The sequence below is a fragment of the Pelodiscus sinensis genome, chromosome 8 (assembly GCF_049634645.1).
Source record: "Pelodiscus sinensis isolate JC-2024 chromosome 8, ASM4963464v1, whole genome shotgun sequence".
NCBI lineage: Eukaryota > Metazoa > Chordata > Testudines > Trionychidae > Pelodiscus > Pelodiscus sinensis.
Window position 1 is genome coordinate 29,055,279 of NC_134718.1, and position 20,299 is coordinate 29,075,577.

General features: G+C 41.2%; 2 protein-coding genes across 2 annotated transcripts in view; one reads left to right on the forward strand and one right to left on the reverse strand.

Moving 5' to 3' along the window:
• HK1 (hexokinase 1) overlaps positions 1-4,974 on the forward strand; it is a 96,157-nt gene extending 91,183 nt beyond the window's left edge. The window contains exons 17-18 of the mRNA XM_006121526.3: positions 1,720-1,953; positions 3,538-4,974. Coding sequence (XP_006121588.2) covers positions 1,720-1,953; positions 3,538-3,682 — 379 coding nt within the window. The 3' untranslated portion in view covers positions 3,683-4,974. The remainder of the gene's footprint in view (positions 1-1,719; positions 1,954-3,537) is intronic.
• A 3,686-nt stretch (positions 4,975-8,660) lies between these two features.
• Positions 8,661-19,934, reverse strand: TACR2 (tachykinin receptor 2). The gene is given in 5 exon segments (XM_075935628.1): positions 8,661-8,927; positions 12,923-13,119; positions 14,956-15,112; positions 18,367-18,611; positions 19,836-19,934. Coding segments are annotated over 5 exon segments (852 nt in total). The 3' UTR covers positions 8,661-8,773.
• Between the last annotated feature and the right edge of the window lie 365 nt (positions 19,935-20,299).

The following is a 20,299-nucleotide window of genomic DNA, read 5'->3' on the forward strand; positions in this document are numbered from 1 at the left end:
CGGTGAACAGGGCAAACGGCGCAACCAGCTGAAATCTACTCGCCACGGGCAAGTAGAAACAGCGGTTCGTCAATCCCTGTTGATAGTAATCAGAGATGCTCTTTCTGGGTTTGCTTTTTCATTTAATTATTTATATATTTAAAAGTAGTAGAGATATAATTATTAAGCTATCCTGGCAATAGCTACTAATTGTTTGTTTGTTTTTTAGTGTATTATTAGTGCTAACTTAATATATTGTAAAGTAATTTAAAGGCCACTTGATATATCAAGGAAAAGCATGGAGTAATAGAGACTTACAAACACTTTTCTCATGGAAATCTCCGTGAGAACAAAGGATGAGGGAAGAGACTAGCAAAAACTCCAGTCTGTTGAACCAATATTACTTCCAAGTAGAATGTGCTGCAGTGTTTGCCATGAGTATGTGATTACTGATTCTGGGATGCATCAGCATAAGGTAGAGAAATGAACTCAGGATTATGGGACGTTCTCTTGAGAGCTCATCTGGCTCTGAAAGCAAAAACTTGCCAGATGTGCCTGTGATGCTTTGGGATTTCACTTAGACCTGTAAGAGGTTCCGTCACCACCTGCTTTGTAACCTTGGGGACCCTCTATGTTAATGCTGAGGCCAGTAGCATGTCCACAGCACGGCAATCTCACTCTGGCTTCTACTAGCCCAGTTACTCTTTGCAGGGCGACACCAACAATTTTCCTGGCCCTGAGTCTCCCCAAAACCACCTGCCCTGCAGTGTGGTGTTCCTACTGGGTGTTCACAGAGGTAATACCAAGCTTCCAAAGAGCTAGTACACACAACAGTTTGTTAGTCCAGCTGGGTTTATACAATCCACCTTAATGCACATCACTGAGATAGCTTTTAGTATAACCGAGACTAAGTTTATTAACAAAAACATGGATTTAAATTATTTCAGGTCACAGCAAAAGAGATAGGAATGGATTATAAACAAAACAAAAATAACACTCTAGTGTCTAAATTTAATTCTGGTAAGAAATAATGCTGCCTTATGAAGTTTCTTACTTACTCCAAATTGCCAGCATTCGAAGGCCTGTTTTAACGGGAGGATCCAGCTTTTATACTATAGACACCAAGCAATGGCTTCTTTGTTCTCTCAGATGATAGATTATTCAAATTTCGCGTGTGTCCTCCCCCCCCCCCCTCCACCCCCCGATATTGCCCCAAAGGCTTCCTGGGTGTATAGACTCTATCCCCCATTGTCATCTCTTCCACTTTCTTGTTTGGTGGCTTTGTTTACCTTACACATAGATGTATTTTTCAGTGTCCTCTTCAGTCAACTGGGTCAGACAAGTAAATACATATTCATTTTTCTAGGACAGGCTGGGATTTATGGTCTGCCTGTCAAACACGTTTTTAGGACATCTTTCCATCCTACATTTATAACTCATTGTCCTTACTCCATACATACATCATACAATGGTGTTGGGACCAGTGTGTCACCTGTTTGCATATGATTCTTTCCACAGAATCTTTTAGGTGCTGATTATGACAATAGTGTGTGGGGGCAATGAGTGTGTCAGGTCTGATGTGAGTCATGGTATGTTGGCATTCAGAGGCTCCTAGGGCCACAGTGTTTCTCAGAGGGGTTGTGAAAATGTATTGGGAGTTAATTGTTGTATAGATACTAAATATTGTAAAAGGCTTCATTCAGTGACCTGGTTAAAAATGTTGTTCCCCTTTCATTTCAGTGACAGGTTAGCATTGCTTCAGGTACGAGCAATCCTCCAGCAGCTGGGTTTGAATGGTACCTGCGATGACAGTATAATTGTAAAGATGGTTTGTGGAGCAGTATCAAGGAGAGCAGCTCAAGTGTGTGGAGCTGGAATGGCTGCTGTGGTAGATAAAATACGGGAGAATAGAGGCGTAGACCACCTGGAAGTAACAGTTGGTGTAGATGGGACTCTGTATAAACTACATCCACAGTAAGTAGTAGTTTTTTTGCTGTGTGTGTTTGCAACAAGTGCTACATTGTCATTGGCCTTTCTTTGAAGTGTTTCTGGTCTCTTAGACCTAGATACAGAGCAATGGCTTCTTTGTTCTCTAAAATGATGGATTATTCAAATGTTTCTTTCCCCCTTTTATTACCCCAAAGGCTTCCTTGGTGTACAGACATAAATTAATAGCAACCAAAAACAGAGCTTGAAAAAAATTTAGGTTGGAACTTTGTGTGGGGAATAAGAGACTATAAAAGAAATAATAAAGCACAATTATTTTTTGTCATCTTAGGTGAAAGAGTGAGAGGTGGATAGGGAGAGATACCTTGGGGGTGTTTTGCCCCTCTTTTATAGTTCAGTCCTCCTTTGAAATGCATTTTTTTGAGGCTTACCCCTAGATAAAGATCATTCCTATAAGTGAGGCTGGAGTAAAAGAGGTAAAGGAGGTTGAGGTAAAAGAGGTTTCGTGCAAATGCTTGTTCTTGCATTCCCCTCCTTGCCAACAAATGTTCCCTTGGTAGGTGATTGCTCATAAACTTTGATGAAACCTGGCTAGAAATGTCAGCTTTTTCTTTCTCTCCTCAGACCTCTCCAAAGGCACATTTTGTACAAAGATTATTGCTGTAGTGTGTTAGGCCGTGAATACAGGTCTGCATCTGGTCACAGTTACCTCAGAGTAGGGATGTTAAATATCAGTTAATTGAATAGTCGAGTAACCTCATGAATTCTTATCGGTTAGTCTACTAGTCTATAGTCCCTGGGAGTGGGGCCAGCAGCGGCACAGGGTGCCAGGTGGGAGCTAGTCTGAGAGGGGAGCCAGTTTGAAAACCAGCTCCTCTTGCAGACTGGCTGCCTGTCACCCTGTGCTGCTGCATCTGATAGGGGCAGTAGTGCGGGATGGCAGCAGCCCCTGTCTGGAGTGGGTTCTGAACTCCTGGACCCAGCGCAAACCAGAGCTGCCTGCCCACCCAGCTCCTAATACACTTTAAATGCAGAACAACAGCAGGGATAGGTCCTGGACCCGGTATGAACCAGAAGTGAGCTGGGCTGCTGGCCAGCCTGCTAAAAAATTTACTGGTAGGAGGGGAATGCATGTAGTCTATAACATTAACCTATAAGCTTTCACTTATTGGTTAATCTACTACACTATTACATCCCTACCTCATAGCACTGGGGGGAGGCAGGAACAATCAAGCCAAGTGGTAAAGACAATTCTTCATCAGCTGTGGGTCTTAAGGAAGCTGCTCTATAGACCTCTCAGAGGCAGCTTGTTTTAATGTTAGTGGTGGGGAAGGGCGGGAGAAGGTGCCCTGCCTCTACCAGCAGAGCTAATAGAAGTTAAGGCAAACATGGTCTCTACAGCAACTTAAGTTAGCATTTAAAAAGCTTGTCTTTTCATAAGTACCATTATTATACAGTTTCCCAATCACCTGCACACTCTAACAGTATTCTTCATCTCTTTTTACATGCCTAGCTGATGTGCAGAATTTTGTTGAATTATGTTTCTCATGGCTGGGTCTTGCACAGATGGATGCTGGATTACACTTATATCCCTATCTGTTTTCTTTGTAGCTTTTCAAGAATCATGCATCAGACAGTAAAGGATCTCGCACCAAAATGCAATGTGACATTCCTTCTTTCAGAAGATGGTAGCGGGAAAGGGGCAGCTCTCATTACTGCTGTGGGATGTAGACTTCGTGATGCTGAGCAAAACTAAACTCCAGAACACTGGCTTTAATTCTGCCTTTCGAGCACTTTCTTATAAAGCAGCGACTCTGTAGTCTGAACTGTTAGAAGGCCAGAATTCACTGCTTTATTGAAAAATACAACTAATGACATAAAAATAGGATACAAAATAGAGTGTGTGCTGTTGATAATATCACTCATCTCTGGACCCCCAATCTGCATGTTTCTTTTCCACCTGGTTGGTACATACATTCCCCATCTCTAGATCATTAAATTCAGTTTATTATTTATGCTGCTGTCAAAATAAGTTATTGTTTGAAATAAAATTACAGCCAAATCATATACATTGAGAGCTATTGTTACTTTGTATGAAATATATTCTCTCCAGCAGATACGACGTCCATATTAATGCACCATTGAGACACTGAACATAAAATCAAGGTGTTCATGCTTATAGAAGCAGAAGTAACAATTCCCTCCTGCATTTCTGCCTAATGTTGTTTCACTTAAAATGACTATGGAAATATTACAGTGTGTCAGCACTGTGGGCAAATGTAACTCTATAGTGGGACTTAGAATATGACTTATTTGCCCCTTTGATTCATGTTTTGTTATAGTAAAAGTATATGGTTCTGTCCCACAAATCTGGTATCACTGGTATTTCCCATTGCTTCTGTGAATAGTAATGTGTTACCAAGTACAATCTGTATTGTTTCAAGAGGAAAATCTTTACTAATAAAGCCAAGTGATTGATTGGGGTAATCCAAATCTCTGGACATGGGAAATCTGTGGTTCTTTCAGATTTTGCTGTATTCTTCAGAGTCTGATTTCTCGTAAAAATTTTCTGTCCTTTTTTTTTAACTAAATAAGCCAGCACACTGCTGCTGTTTTGCCGAGTTTGCAGTTAAACAGGCTGAAATAGCATCATACAGGAGTGTAAAATTCTCCCTCTAACTTTAAAGAGTTTTTTTTGTTTGTTTTTATTTTTGGTTTTTTTGCTTGAAAGCAAGTTTTAATGTATAAACACCTTGTCAAAACACAAATACCCAGCTAAAGTGAATGAGCCTTAGGAAATACCAGGGTCTGGCTTTGGTTTTGACATTGAGGACTTAGGTGCATAAAACAAATCACAAAAATAGTGCCAGGCCCAGTTATTCCATGGAATAAAATAATAATGACAAAACATTATATACATATTGAGTATTCCTTCCTATGCTGTATTGATCCTGTTGTCATAATTATTTAGCACATCCATTTTTTAAACTATGAAGCAAGTTGAGCAAGCCTACATTAAATAGCTTTTATGTCACACTTTTTCCCTGCCCTTTGTAGTCAATTACTCTTTTTTTTTTTTTTTTTTTTTAACATACCAAAAATGAATTGAAGTCTCTGCATGGGTTTTTTTCCCCCCTCTTCTCTTTTTCTGCAGAAAATCTAGCCATGTAGGTTGCTCTCCCATCTTCCTGCATCACCCTCAAGATTTGGATTGCCCTGGATATTGATAACATTTCAGTATGCACTGTGATTGAATGTTGTAAGGTAACATGTGAGTCACAAACAGTACTTGCAGCTTTAAGTGTGTGTGTCTACCTGAAGAATTGCATGCCAAACTGGTTTTGCAAAGGTAGATAGTCTTTTTACTTTGCACACTAGTAATAGTTATATACTAGTGTTAAATAATATTTGTGAAAAATATTAAACTTCTTTTGGTGTGTTAACTGGTGTCCCGTGATTATTTCTGGAAGAGGCTCTATTGTGGTTTGGGACTTTGTGAAGCTTTGCTGTTTTATAAAGGAATAAATCCTAATAACAGTGATGCCAGTGCTTTTTATATTCATATGTACGCTGCTAGTAAGGAGGAATCCACAGGCATGACAAAGACCTGGCCTATAGAACTCAAGCAAATCTGTAGAAATACGTTTGACTAGCTGTTCAGTTCTGGGTATGACACATGCACCATCCTTGTTTGTGTACACCATCTGACATTTGCACACCCACATATTGGTAATTACACACATTTCCATATTCTGCGTATACAGTTGTATGATTAGTATGTTGAAATGCCAGTTTGTGTGTACAAATGTTGTGCTCACACAGGGGTTCCAGTTGTGCTTCTGGTTGAAACTGTAATGCATAATCTCTGCACAGGTATCAACCTGCCAAAACCCAAATATGCATCTGTATTGCAAAATAATGGACAAAATGAAGTGAGAAGCTTGCTATGTTGAATAGGGTTTTTGTTCTTTGTTAGCGTAAGTTACTTTTTCTGTCATTTTAATTTCACAAATCTCATTTACGATGGCAGCAATCTTTTGGAGATGGCCTGAGCTATAAAATTTGGATCTGAATTTTGAACACTAGAAAATGTGGGTCTGTTTGAGCATTTGGTTCAGCATAGAAACTGAATGGGCAGAAAAATTCAAATCTGGATCAAAGTTTAGATTGTGAAACCTCTTCCCCTAAATTTGGAGGTGCTTGGCTAGGTGGGTTTTTGGTTGGGATAAATAAAAATGGGATGACGCCAAGCAGAGGTGGCTTTATAATGTTGGATGTTTCCATGTTATGGAAGATAGTTCACATGTGATGATAAGCCCTACTTCTTTTCTAAGCAGAGGATAGATGTAGACAGGACTTTAATCTCTAAACTGCTTCTTATCCATGAGAGGTGTATTAAGATTGAAGCACAAGTCTTTAATGTATTTTTAAGAACATCTTAAATTCCATGTTGAACAAGCAGTAACTAAGATGTCTTACAGTGCATTATTTAAAGGTTTGTGGCTTAAAGAATAAAACTGTGGTCCTTACTTTGTAAGATGTTTAAGTTATTTAAAATGATCATATAAACCTTATTTTATTTACATATCTATGTGATACTATCATTTGCTCATACTGCTACAGTTGACGGTCCTTCAGTGTTTCTCTTACAACAGTCTCATCAGAATTTGTCTTTCATCAGAATTTGTCTTAAATCAAGCAATTTTTGTTCTTTTTAAATTAGCAGAAGGCAAAAATAAAGCGTTTCCTAATTTCTGAAACTATTTTGTGCTTTTTGTTTCTTCATTTTGTTGGAATGATGAGATTCTTCAGACAGTTTTTCCGAAATGAATACAAGTGACCTCTTCTTGATATTTAAAGTTAAACAACTTTACATGGCAAATTTCAGTAGATGGATATTTTAAATGCAGTTTAATAATTAATAATTTCTATGTATATTATCAAGGATTGTATTTATTATTGAGAGCCAGCTTCTTGTTAGCTCATAAATTGCTGTAAATAATGTAACCTGACATACACTGCACTTATTACTGTGCCTACTGAATGATGGGAAGAGTCTCCACTTTCAACTACTAGATCTGGGAAATACCATATCTTCCCAGAACAGAAATTGAGCCAGGACTTCTAAAACTGAAGAAACCATTTTCTAAATATGAACTGGAAACAGGCTAACAAAAAGCGTCACTGACTGATCCATCAAAAAATAGCTGCAACCTTCATAGCCCTACAAGTCAAGGGGGGATGGTGATGCTAGCTCTGCAATGTGCTATCTCAGCCCTTCAAGAGCAACCACAGCTTGACCCCCAGAAGTTTAGTCTATAGCCCACTCCCTCAATAAAGCAACACTTTTTGGTTTCTTATTAGTATATTGTAGAGCTGTTTAGTGGGAGGAGAACTCAAGTTAGTCACCTAAAGTGCAAACTGATTGTATGTCAAGAAGAGATGGAAGATGAACTAGCTTTCTGGAAGAATGGACACAGGCTCACCGTGTCCATCACTGATCATTTTTAAATAAGATTGGATGGTTTTTTTTTTTTTTTTTTGAAAGGTGCATCTTGATAGTGTGTCAGATGTCTTTTCTTTGTTCCATACACACAACTGCATTCAGGGATCCCAGCTAGGATTGTGTCCTGTTTTCACTACTATAAAGGCATCAGGAAAGATGTCTTCATATTTGCATTTGCACTAAGCTTAGAAGTTTTGGTTTTCCTTCTTCCCATTGCTCCAGTTGCACAAAAGAGGAGGGGGGGGAATGCTAATCATAGAATAATAGATGATTAAGTTAGGAAGCGACCTGAGGAAATTATCTAGTCCAATGCCCTATTCAAAGCAGGACCTACCCCAACTAGATCATCTGTGCCAAGGCTTTGTCAGGCTGGCCTTAGAGGTTTTTAAGAATGGAGATTTTACCATATCCCTAGGTACCACCATCTCCTTAGATAGTCATCTTATCTAACCCAGGAGCAGAAATACAGTCAGGGGACCCATCAGTAGATCTTTGAACCTGGTGATCACATCTAGTAGTTTCTCACTTCATCTGAATCTAAGTAAGGAAATGTTTTGTTTGACACACAATAACATTTTCATTTTGATTTCAGGTATTGTAACTGTTTGTTTATTTGCTTAAATAAAGGCAAACACAGTGAAGGGCTAGATTCACAAAAAAGAGGTGATTAGGACAGTCATTGAGTAAACATGTTTGAATCCCTGCTCTGGAGCAGGGACTTGAACCCAGGTTAGTTTTCTCCCAGCTCACCGGGCCCTTGGTTGCCCACTTTCTATGAAATATTTGACTATTCAGAGAAAGAACATAAGAGAATGATTATATAGTCTGGTAGCTACTTATATGCTCCAGACCTGGGATTCAAACATGGAAATCCCACATTCCAGGTGAGTGCCCTAACTAGTAAGTGCTATTGCTGTTTGCTGTCCTCTCCATTTTGTGAATGGTGCCTAAATCCCCTTGTGAATCTAGCACCAAAAGTCTAAATGTTTTCTTTCACTAAAGCTGAAATAACCCATTTAGACATTTCCTTTTGTTGTTGTTGCTTGTTGTTTCAAATGAAACAGACAAAATCTACATAGATTTTGATTCAAACCTGCATCTTTTGGAAGTCAGGGAGGAGTGGAGAAAGGTTAGGCTGAAAAATCCATCCAGAATTACTACTCTTATCCTATTTCCACTGGTGATGACATTTGGAACAGCATGATCCAAAATAATAAAACTACCCCAGGCTTCTAAAGTCTACTACCGTATCTTTTAGACTGTATTTTGAACAATATTAAAGAGTATTAGCATAAAAATCAGTGTGTCAAATGCAAGCAAGATACTGATGTCGTCTTTTTCTCATTTCAGTGTGTCTGTTTTTGAATTAGCTTTGTTTGCCTGGCGGTTGCGGATCAGCTGTGACGTTGATGGATAAGTAAGTTTAAGTTTGTCTCCCTCTGTTGCTTTTATATATGGGCACCATTGGAAAGCTAGTCTAAAGCCAGAACGAAGCCTGCAAACGTGCACAAACACAAAAACGGAAATTACCATGATCATACTAACTGCAAAGAGAGAAACAGCTGTGCCACGTTTCACCCTTGAATGAGCACGGGAATATGAAAGGCTCCCACTAAAGTTAGTGGGAGCCCTGTGAACTTGTCTGAGAGAATTTGACTGTTGAGGGATTAAATGCCACCAAAAAAAGAGAGAGAGAGAGAGAGAGAGACTTTAACTGCTCAAATGACAAAGCAGTAGGAGGCAGCCAACAAAGAGAATGATCTTTCCTTTCAAAAACAAAACAAAAAGCCCCTACAAGTTTGGGCTATGGCAAGATTGTATTTGATCTAGTTTTTCATTCTGACTTTTACAGAGGGGATGTTCATGTTCTCTCATGTGTTTAATATGGTCGCTCTTCATAAATGCTAAGTGACCATAAGCTGTATTGAGGAAATTCCAGTGAGGCCTGGGCTACCCTACGAGTTTAGTTTGAAGTTAGCTACATTAGGTCAATTTTTATAACAAAAATTAGTCTAGAGCTACCAAACCCCTTCAGCCAACGTTAAGGGCTTTTCACGCCAATTTCTGTCCTTGACAAGAGGAGTAGCGCTAAATTTGACCATCTATGGGCAACTTTGGAGAAGTGCAGATGATACCCAACTCTATTTCTCTGACACATCAGATCCAGCTGTAGCAGCAACTAATCTGAACCGGTGTCTGGAAGCAGTGATGGACTGGATGAGGTCAAATAAACTGAAGCTGAATCCGGATTAAGACTGAGGTCCTGTTGAGCAGGAAGCCATCTGACTAGGAATGTGGTGTTACCTATTCTGGATGGGGTCGCACTCTCCCTGAAGGAACAGCTTGGGAGTCCTTGTGCCCTTTCTAATATTTGAGAACCAGATTTCTTCGGTGGCCAGGAGTGCTTTTGTGCAGCTTTGGCTGATGCACCAGCTGTGACCCTGAATAGGAATGACTTGGCTACGGTGATTCATGCTCTTGTCACATCCCCATTGGACTACCGTAATGCACTCTATCTGGGGGCTGCTTTTGAAAAGTTTTCGGAAACTTCAACTGGTTGAGAATGTGGCTGCTCGAATTTTAACTGACACTCACTATGCAGAGCATGTTATGCTTGTGCTCTAGAAGCTGCACTGGCTTCTGGTAGGTTTCCGGGCACAATTCAAGGTCCTGGTTATAACCTATAAAGCCCTATAAGGGCTGTATAAACCTGCCTGGGGATTAAGGTCAGCTGGGGAGGTTCTGCTCCATGTTTCTCCACTTACGGAGATAAGACTGACATCTGTGCGGGGCAGGGCCTTTTCAGCTTTTGATCCCAGGCGATGGAATTCTCTGCCCAGGACATTCTAGCACCATTGTTTCAGCGCCAGGCTAAAGCCTCTCTTTTTACCCATGCTTTTATTGGTGCTTGAGTTCGTGTGTGAGTGCGCATGTGCGCTTCTTCTCTTGGTGTGCCTTAATAGGTTTTATGCGCCCTCCCCACACTTGGGGTCTTTTATTTTACTTTTTTATATATTCATTTTAAAATTTTGTAAGCTGCCTCAAATATTTTAAATAGAGAGATGGGTAAAAATATTTTAAATAAAAAAATAAAATGCACTCCAACACAAAGCATGCAGGAGGTACTGGAGTTCACTGCTGTATGGGGAGAGGAATCTGTGCAGGCAGAACATTGAAGCAGCAGGAGAAATCTGATCTCTATGCCAAAATCACACAAAGCATGGTGGGAAAAGGATACTGAAGGGACACTCAGCAGTGCTGTGTGAAAATACAAGCACAGGCAAGCGGTTGGCCCAGGTCAGAGCCTCAGGTTGCTTCTATGAGCACCTGCCTGGCATTGTAGTGGGGGATTCAATCACTGTCCCCAAACTGTCAATACCTTCCAAGTGACTTTTCAGGCTGCCATGAGCAACAATGAAGACATTGTAGAGGAGGAGAAAAAGAATGCTCAGCAGGCAAGTGGAGGATCTGATCCCTCCGACAGTCAGCACCTTTTCATAACTTTGGAGACAATCCATTCCTCCCAGATGGTATCGCTGCCAGACCTTGATGGTGGGGAGGGCACTTCTGGTAAGTTCATGTTTGTAATCATACTACAGTGGCTAAATGTAATTGGGTTTAATCTGTTTGATATACCCTGAACAATTGTGTAAAATTTTAACTTGTCTGGAGGTGAAGTGGGAATCCTCCCTGCACATCTCCAGAAAGCTCTCCTGGAGGTACTCTGTAATCCTTTTCAAAAGGTTTTTGGTGAGGGCTGCCTTATTCCATCCTTCATACTAGGACACCTTCCCACGCCAAGCCAGCAGTAAGTGGTCTGGCATCATGGCAGCACAAAGCATTGCAGCATAAGGTACAGGTTTTGAGGCACATTCAGTCAGCATCTGCTCCCTGTCATGCTCTTGGAGAAGACTGATGTCATGCATGGCAGCCTGGATGAAATAGGGAAAGTTCCGTAAATGATAACACTGAGGCCATCCACCTCCATTTGTTCATCCTCCAACAAATCATGACCTCAGGCTTGCTGCCCTGCTTGCAATGGGCTTGAAGGGATCATCCTGGAGACCAGCCATGTTGGTCAGGAAGGGGGGTGACCATGCACAGACTGCATGAACCCATATACCTCTACCCGATTCCCCCCCTTAGCCAGTCCCTCACTCAATCCCCCCTTTGCAGGGCCCCTCACAAACATTGCCCCCCTTTGCAAATGCTGATGCTTACATAGCTATGAGGGGCTGTTCTTTGCAAGCACTATTTCATACATGTGGAAACAAAAGAGCAAGAACCCCAATCTCTTGCTTACCATGCCTGCCACCAAACGAGTTCAGCTGACCAGTGCTGGATGTTCTACCTGCCTGGTTAGGCACTCAGTTTAAAATGAAAAACTTGGTCTTGTACATAACACGCCTTTTCCGCAGCACACTGTTTCATTCATTGTAAAAGAGTTAACCTTCTCTAAAGGTTATTGTCTCTAAAGCCTACCCTTGTTGTTTTCCCCAGTGCAGCTGTTACCTGCTCCCCCTGCACGTTGGCTGTCACACACCAGAAAGTGGGAAAAAAATGTACACAGGATGAAATGTATAATGAACTCAGACAGTCTGCCTGGACTGATAGAGCTCAGCTGAATGTCTGGAGGAGAATGCTGAGAGAAATCATCCTCACGGAACGGGGCAGGAAAGCAAGCAGGGAACGTGAGCATAAAACACAGAATGAGATGCACTGAGTCCTCCTGCACCCTATGACAAATCACCTGCCCTCCTCACCAGTTCCATCGTCTCCGCTCCCAGGCATCCTAGAATGCAGGCAGGGCGAGTCATGGGAAGCCTTTCACTCAATGCCTAGGAGTGTCTCCAGGAGCAGAAGGCTGTCATTGCCACTGCTTTGTAACCAGCCACTTGCCCTTGCACTCTCCTCCTGCCATCAGACTTCGTGCCCTAAACTCCTGTTCTATGTTCCCAGTGGTTCCCAAATAAAACTGATTTCAGAAAAACAGGATCTTTATTCATTGTGCCAACTGCATTGGGGGAAGAGGCCAGTACATGTACAGCAAGGGACACCTTGTTAAAAGCAACATACATAACTGTCACATCATTGTCTGGTCATTTGTGAAACTGGTTTTCAAAGCCTCTCTGATTCACAGTGCCCCTGAGTTTGCTCTCCTTATTGTCCTGATGTTTGGCTGCTCATATTTAACCACTGGATGATCTGTCTCGCTCCCGACCCTGCCAGAAACTTCCCCCTTTACATTCACACGTATTATGGAGCACACAGCAAGCAGCAGTAGCAATGGGAGTACTGCTTTCACTGTGGTCTAAAGTAGTCAGCATCCCTTGTAATGGCCAAAGTCACGTTCTGTCAGCATTCTGCACTTGCTCAGCCTGTCTTTGAACTATTCCTAACCGCTGTCCAAGCTAGAGGGGGCTGTTTGTTTTTTGTCACGTGTGTGGGTTTTCTGTTGTGATTTTTTTGTTTGTTTTTTTTGCTACTAACCTTTGATGAAGGCAGCAGTAAATAACTGGATTGTACACAGTAGAACTCATAGCAAGCAGATAGACTGCAAGCTATACTTGCTGAATATACTTTTGCTGATAGATGTCTTTCCTGATGCTCCCCAGGATGAAGTAGAGGTGATAACTTTTGCTGTCTGTTGGTTACCTTATCACAACAATTACCATGGTCCTCACAAACTAGAAAAATAAAAGGAATATTTTATTATGTCTCTTTGCAATTATCTGAAGTTTTATATGTGACTGATTTTAAAACAATACTGTTCTTCCACCTGAATTGTTTAATCACTGCATATTTTTTGTAATATCTTAGGGGCCTCATTGTGCCTTAGGTCATAGAATAGAATACTAGGACTGAAAGGGACCTTGAGATGTCATCAAGTCCAGTCCCCTGCCCCAATGGCAGGACCAAATACTGTCTAGATCATCCCTGATAGATATTTATTTAACCTACTCTTAAATATCTCCAGAGATGGGGATTCCACAACCTCCCTGGGCAATTCATTCCAGTGTTTGACCACCCTGACAGTTACAAACTTTTTCCTAATGTCCAACCTAAACATCTCTTGCTACAGTTTAAGCCCATTGCTTCTTGTTCTATCCTCAGAGGCCAAGATGAACAAGTTTTCTCCCTCTTCCTTATGACACCCTTTTAGATACCTGAAAAATGAGAAGAACTTCTACCCTATTAATGCTGATAGTGGTTCTGAGCACAGACATCACAAGAGCATATAATGACTGTAGACTTCATATATTTCTTTGCATTAATACATTTCAGCTTACTAAGGCAGCCTGCACCATACAAATTGCTTGCAGTCAAACTGGAAATATTGGGGAAAGGTAGGTAACGAGGCCAGCAGTTGAATTGTGGCATTGCATAATGGGAAGAGAAATTTTTTCCTGTCTATAGCATACATAGATCTTATTCCTTGAGGCATGAATCCACTGGACACTACCTTCTACACTCCATGTAGCTTTGGGCAAAACAGTAAATTCTCCCAGACTGGATGCTCTCTCTTTGAGGCCAGGTATATACGAGGGATGTGAACAACTAGTTGACTATCCGATAAATGCTTATCAGATAGCTGACACACTAGTCGACTAGTCACTCCCCCACCACGCTCCTCCCCCACTGCCTCTATCAGAAAGAGGCAGCAAGTGGAGGGGGGGGAGGAGAAGAGGGTGCTTCAAAGCAGCAGTGCCGCATGAAGCCTGGGGTCTGCCGCTTTGAAACACCGTGTGCAGCCCGAGGTCAGCTGGGAGTCCCCAGCTAAGAGTCACCTCCTGCCCCTTGCTGACAGTCCCCAGCTGACCCCGGGCTCCATGAGGTGCTGCCGCTTTGAAACATCACGGGGGGCACGGGGCCAGAGCCCCCCCACTGGCCCCTTGCTCCCTAGAATGCTTTAGCCTTTGAAGTGTAGCAACAGCCCTGGGGCTATTGCTGCACTTCAAAGGCAGAGGCGCCCTTATCGACTAATTGAATAGTTGATTCAAATTGCATGGACTCTTTGATTAGCCAATTAATCTAAATTTTACATGACTAGTCTACACTAGATCTGGAAGGCTGGCTTAAGGTATGCAACTCCAGCTACGCAGAATATGTAGCTGAGTCAGCTTATAAACCGAGCTTAGCAGTGTCCACACAGTGGAAGGCTGATGCTCCCGTCGGCTTCCTTCATTCCTCATGATTGCGAGGAGTACAGGTGCCAGCTGGAGCCGCCCTCAGCTTTATGGGCCTATGCTAGACCCGCCAAGTCGAACACCAGAATTTTGATCTCCAGTGCAGCAAGTGTAGATGTGCCCTTAGAGACTGTCTTATAACAAATCACCACTTTTCACACTCATTAGGAGGTCTGTGAAAAATTGTCACCTCTCCTCCCCCTAAGCTATTTTGTCAGACTTTTCCATACATCTTTAATGTGCCAATGCACAATCACAGCACACTTTGAATGAATGTAAGTTACATTTCACAGCTAGACTCAGAACAGTTGGCAAGGTAAGAGTTTCTTTTCTAACCTTTTTTTGGGCAGTAACTTGGTGGTGATAATAGACTCTATTAGCGTAGTCTCCAGGAACCGTACTCCTCCAAAGAGTAATTCCTATAATGCTATATGCTACAAACATCACTATTAAAGGCAGCAGATAAACCAAGGCAATCCCTGTGATGTGATACCTGAAAAATAAAAATAGATACATCTTTACAGTTAATGTGTGTCTCCAAAAGCTTCTGTCCCAGTGTCAAATCACCACACATGTGTGTGCATGGTCCCCATTAACTTCAATGGGAGCTGTGGTACCGCCTGCCTCTGAGAACAAAATTTCACCATGAAGCCTCAGTGCAGATGGAAGGAACTTCCACCAACTGGAAACATGCGTTTCTTTCATGTGCCAAGGGTATTTCCTTGAACTGAAGCCTGGGCTCCTTTAAGACAACATTATTTATCTTTCTAACAGTGACTTAGATTTCATGTCAGCTTATTCATATTTAGTTGCTTTACTGGGGTCATGGCAGAAGGATTTATAACATTTGTTGCTATAAAAAGTTAACTACAAATTACAAAAGCTATAAAATCAAAATTATACATAATTATAAATAGGAATGTCAATTGACCTGTGTTAATGCCTGCAATTAACGCAGGACAGGATTATGGTGTTAATCCTTTAAAACACATTAATTGCAGGCATTAATGCTGTGCTGGCCCTTTGAAGTGCCGCTCTGGCGCTTCAAAGGTGATTTGCAACAGCGGAGCTGGGGATCAGATGGGGACTCCAGCTGATCCCTGGCTCCATGTTGCAAAGCCCCTTTGAAGTGCCGCTCCAGCACCAAAACGGCATTTCAAAGGGGCAGCACAAACGGAGCAAGAGATCAGCTGGAGTCCCCAGCTGATCCCCATCTCCACTGTTGCAAAACACTTTTGAAGTGCTGGAGCAGCACTTCAAAGTGGCTTTGCAATGCAGAGCTGGGGATCAGCTGGAGTCCCCAGCTGATCTCAGTCTCCTAATGTGCTGCACCTTTGAAGCATAGGGTTGCCAGGTGTCTGGTTTTGAACCAGACAGTCCAGTATTTGAGCTTTCTGATCAGGAAACAAATTGAGAAAATATAAATGTCTGGTATTTTCTAAATAAGATGTAATTTAGATTGTGATGTAATCTCAAATATGTCCGGTATTTTATTGAAACCATCTGGCAACCCTATAAGTGCCATCATAGCTCTTCAAAGGAGCAGCGCTGCACAAAACCTGGAGCCAGCTGATCCTGGGCCCCTTTGAAATGCTGCCACAGAGTTTCAAAGGAGCAGCACATGCGATTAATGGCATGATTCTATCTATTAGTCCTTTGGGCTCCTAACGGAGCATAGGGCCTCCACAGTCATTCTCAATCTCTTGCGATCCTTAACCATAGTCTTGATTTGATCCCACGTTAAGCCAGCTGCTTTTACTTCATCCAAGAAGCTTCATCGCCATGTTTGTTTGGGACGTTCTCTTTTCCTCTTTCCTTTTGGATTCCATTTTAATGCTTGTCGCATGATACATTCCTCAGAGTCCTTAAACAGGATTTGGCCTGCCCATCACCAGTTTCTCTTCTTAATCTGGACTTCCATTGGTTCCTGATTTGTTGTGGTCCACAAGGTTTCGTTTGGCATACTACAATGGCTCTTGTACCCCAGACTGGTCACAGTATGGCAAAGGCTTGTTGCGCCTTTTGTATTCTCACACCAATGTCCTCTTCAGTTCCCCCATTCTTGCTGATAACACTCCCCAAGTATACAAACTGGTCAACCTCTTGCACTGGTTTTTCTTCAATTGTAATTTCACCTTCCTGTCTGTTGTTAATACTCGTTAACTTGGTCTTCTCTTGACAAATCTTGAGGCCCACTCGTTCAGCTGTAGGGCATCCATCTTCTCTTGCATATGCTCTAGTTTATCTGCAAGCAGGGCTAACTTGTCTGAAAACTCTAGCTCTTCAAGTCTCCTAGTTTGAGTCCATGGGAGTCCCCTTCCTGAGTCAGCATATGCTGTTTTTGTGACCCAGTCTAGGATAATCAGGAAGAGTAACAGAGAAAGAAGGTAGCCTTGACATACACCTGTTGTGACCTGGAATTTTTCCAACTATTTTCCATCATGGATGACTTGGCAGGAGTATTCTTCATACAGTTTCTTGATTATGGTAATCAGTTTGCCTGGAACTCCATAATGTTGCATGATAGTCCAGATGGACTGCCTGTCCACACTGTCGAAGGCTTTCTTAAAGTCTATGAAGTTGATGTAGAGTGGTGCTGGCCATTCAATGCATTGTTCTACGATGATCCGAAGTGTTACTATCTGGTCTGTGCAAGATTATCCTCTTTTTTTAATTGCATGATTAATTGCAATTACTTTTTTTAATCACTTGACAGCCCTAATTATAAAGTATCTTGCAATATGCAAGGATGCTGGATTTATTTCGGAGGTTCTTAATCCTGCAAAACTCCTGTTGAAGTTAATGGGAATTTTGTTGGATTAAGTACTTCAGACTTAATGTACTGGAAGCAAATGACTGAATTGGTAAGAAAAAATAACTGGCAATATGTGTTTAGAGTTTTGCTAAGTGAATGGCATTCAAACTTAGATTATTATTTATATCATTTTATTTATTTACAAAAACACAAATAAATAAACCAACTGTCTAAGCAGGATCCACCAGCTATCTCTACCAAAAGCAATACCATCACCTTTGATTGTATAAAAGAGCTCTATCTAATGTTATCCAACAAGTTTCATTTCATGTAAAAAAAACATAAATATTATGCTTTGTATGATTATTTTGAGCAACCACCATTTATGGAGAGGGACCACCTGACTTATTCAGTTACAGCAGATGTCATTTGCACATAAACTGTGTTAAAGGAGGATTATTCATGAAGCATTTGGCACCCACTTCTGGCATTAATCACAAAAGGCTGCATGTGTATGTCTTCTCAGAATGATGACATTGTTATTTGCAAGATCAAAGTAGATTATTTTTTTATAGTTAATTATGTAATCCCCAAATCATAAAAATACTTGGATCTTTTTCCTGCCTGAAGCTAGGATTGGGGAGATCACTGGAACCAAAATTTATTGTCCATTTAGTAGTGTTTACATTTAGTTTTCTCTTATGTTTATACAACACAACCCCCATTTCCATTGCCTTGATTTTCTCCTCCTGCAACATCAGCTGGGTTACAACACAAATTCTCTGATCAAAGAGATGAACACAGTTTTATTTCTAGCTAACAAGGAATGCTCAGGTTACAGTTGTCCTTCCCTCTGCATCATATAGTTCAAAAGGACATTGCTTGCTTTTAACACATGTATCCAAGAGCACTGCATTTAGAAAAACTTTAAACTTTCAAGCAATGCTGCATAGATTTCTCATTTATATTTTATACAAATGAGATGCTCTTACATGAGCTGATGCTTTCGTCCAACATCATCTGGCCAGGTAACAATACATTTAGTCATTCCGTTATCAATCGTTATCTTAGCATAAAAGCACTGCGGGAAGGCGAGTCCAAAAGCCACCATCCATATTATTCCTATAATTATTTTGGTGTTTACAGTAGAAAGTTTGGGCTTAAAAGGATAAATGATAGCTACATACCTAGAAGAAAAATGGGGTAACGTTTTTATTATAGCAATATATAACCAAAACTACATATTTTGATTGGTGCCATTATTATTTTAAATTGATTTGTTTAGTAACTTCTACTAGAAGGAAAAATTAAAACATTTTATAACAAGCTATTGTTAGTTTATCCTAAGGGAATGCACTATTCCGTGTGAAACTTACACCTTGTAACGATATTGTCTTTCTCTTTTGATTAATACAATAATATTCATAGAGAGAGAAATTATTTTGTGTAAGACTGCATGCATAATACATTTGCAGAGATCCTCCCGCCTTATAATTTTAATTACTGCTTCCTTTCTATAGCTTATAATTTGCTAATTTAGAGATCTTGAATAAACTAAGATCAGTGAAACTTTCTGCAAAGACTGACACAAACTATGTCCATGAATGAACACAGTCCACCTTAAATAACGAAGACAGCTGAATGTACTGCTGTTGTGGAACTGATATTAGGCCCAGCTGAATAATTGCAAAGCCAGCTCAGTCCCCAAGAATGATCTGTTACAGTGGTGCAGCTGTCTCTCACTGAAGCTAGAAAAAAAAAATACTGAATTGGTGGTATGTGTTTGCTCTGAATCTTAACAGCATGAATTGCATTCAAATTTTCAGCAGCAGATGTATCTCTGTGTTAAACCTTTGAATTACATACTTCTTTGTTCTATGGAATCTATTTCTCACTATCAGGGAAGAGTAAATTAAAGCAGGGTTTCTACCAAAGTCTCCTATTATTTTCTCAATAGCTGATTATGGCCTTGCACGTCATTTGCCATTGATCTGCATTGTTGATTTTAGCAGTGGAAACTTCTCGTAGCTCCCTCCTCTGTCTGTAACCACTCTAGCACTTGTGTTAGTAATTTGTAGTATACTTTTGATCCGTTCTCCCACACCTGTTCAGAACAATCATGCTAGATATCTATTGGACTGTTAAATTACAAGGAAGAGTAATGCCTTGTTTCTAATTTCTCTATGGAAAAATTCAGTTGTATCCCAGATAATATATAATCAATTATTCATGTCTGCCTTATTCTTTATCATGCTTGTTTCAAAGTCCAGCTAGAGTGGAAAACGTAAATGACTTCCTTGTTTTTTGTAGCAAAGGAAGAAGAGCTACTGAAGAAAATTCTGTCCAGGTCTTCAAAGCATGGGTCACAATCCAGTTCTGGGTAATGGAATGCCAGGCACTGGGTTGCTTTGCTATAGGGCAACCAGGTGACTAGTGGTGGTTGCTAAGGCAGGCTTCCTGCCTGTCCTGGCACCACGAACTGCATTGCACTCCACTCCAGCAGCAGGTCCAGTTCCTGGGGGGGCACACAGGGCTCCTTGAACTGCCCTTCCTCTAGCATATTCTCCACACTCCCATTGACTGGTTCCCAATTGTGCACCTCTGCCTAGGACTCAGACATACTTCTGGCTGCTTCTGGGGCACAGCATGGTCTGAGGTGTCAGGACAGGCAGGAAGCCAGCCTTAGAATCCTAGCTACACTGCTGACTGAGACTTTCTGGAGTAAGCCCATGCCCAACCCATCACCCCAATCCCCTGCCCCAGCCTTGAGCCCCGTCCTCCACCCTAAATCCCTCTTTCCAGCCCCACCTCAGAGCCTACACTCTAGTCAAAATGTATAATTATGTTGGGTCACAGGCATCAACAATTTTCTTCAACTGGTTTATGGAAAAACAAAAGTTTGAAAGCCACTGATATAGACACAAT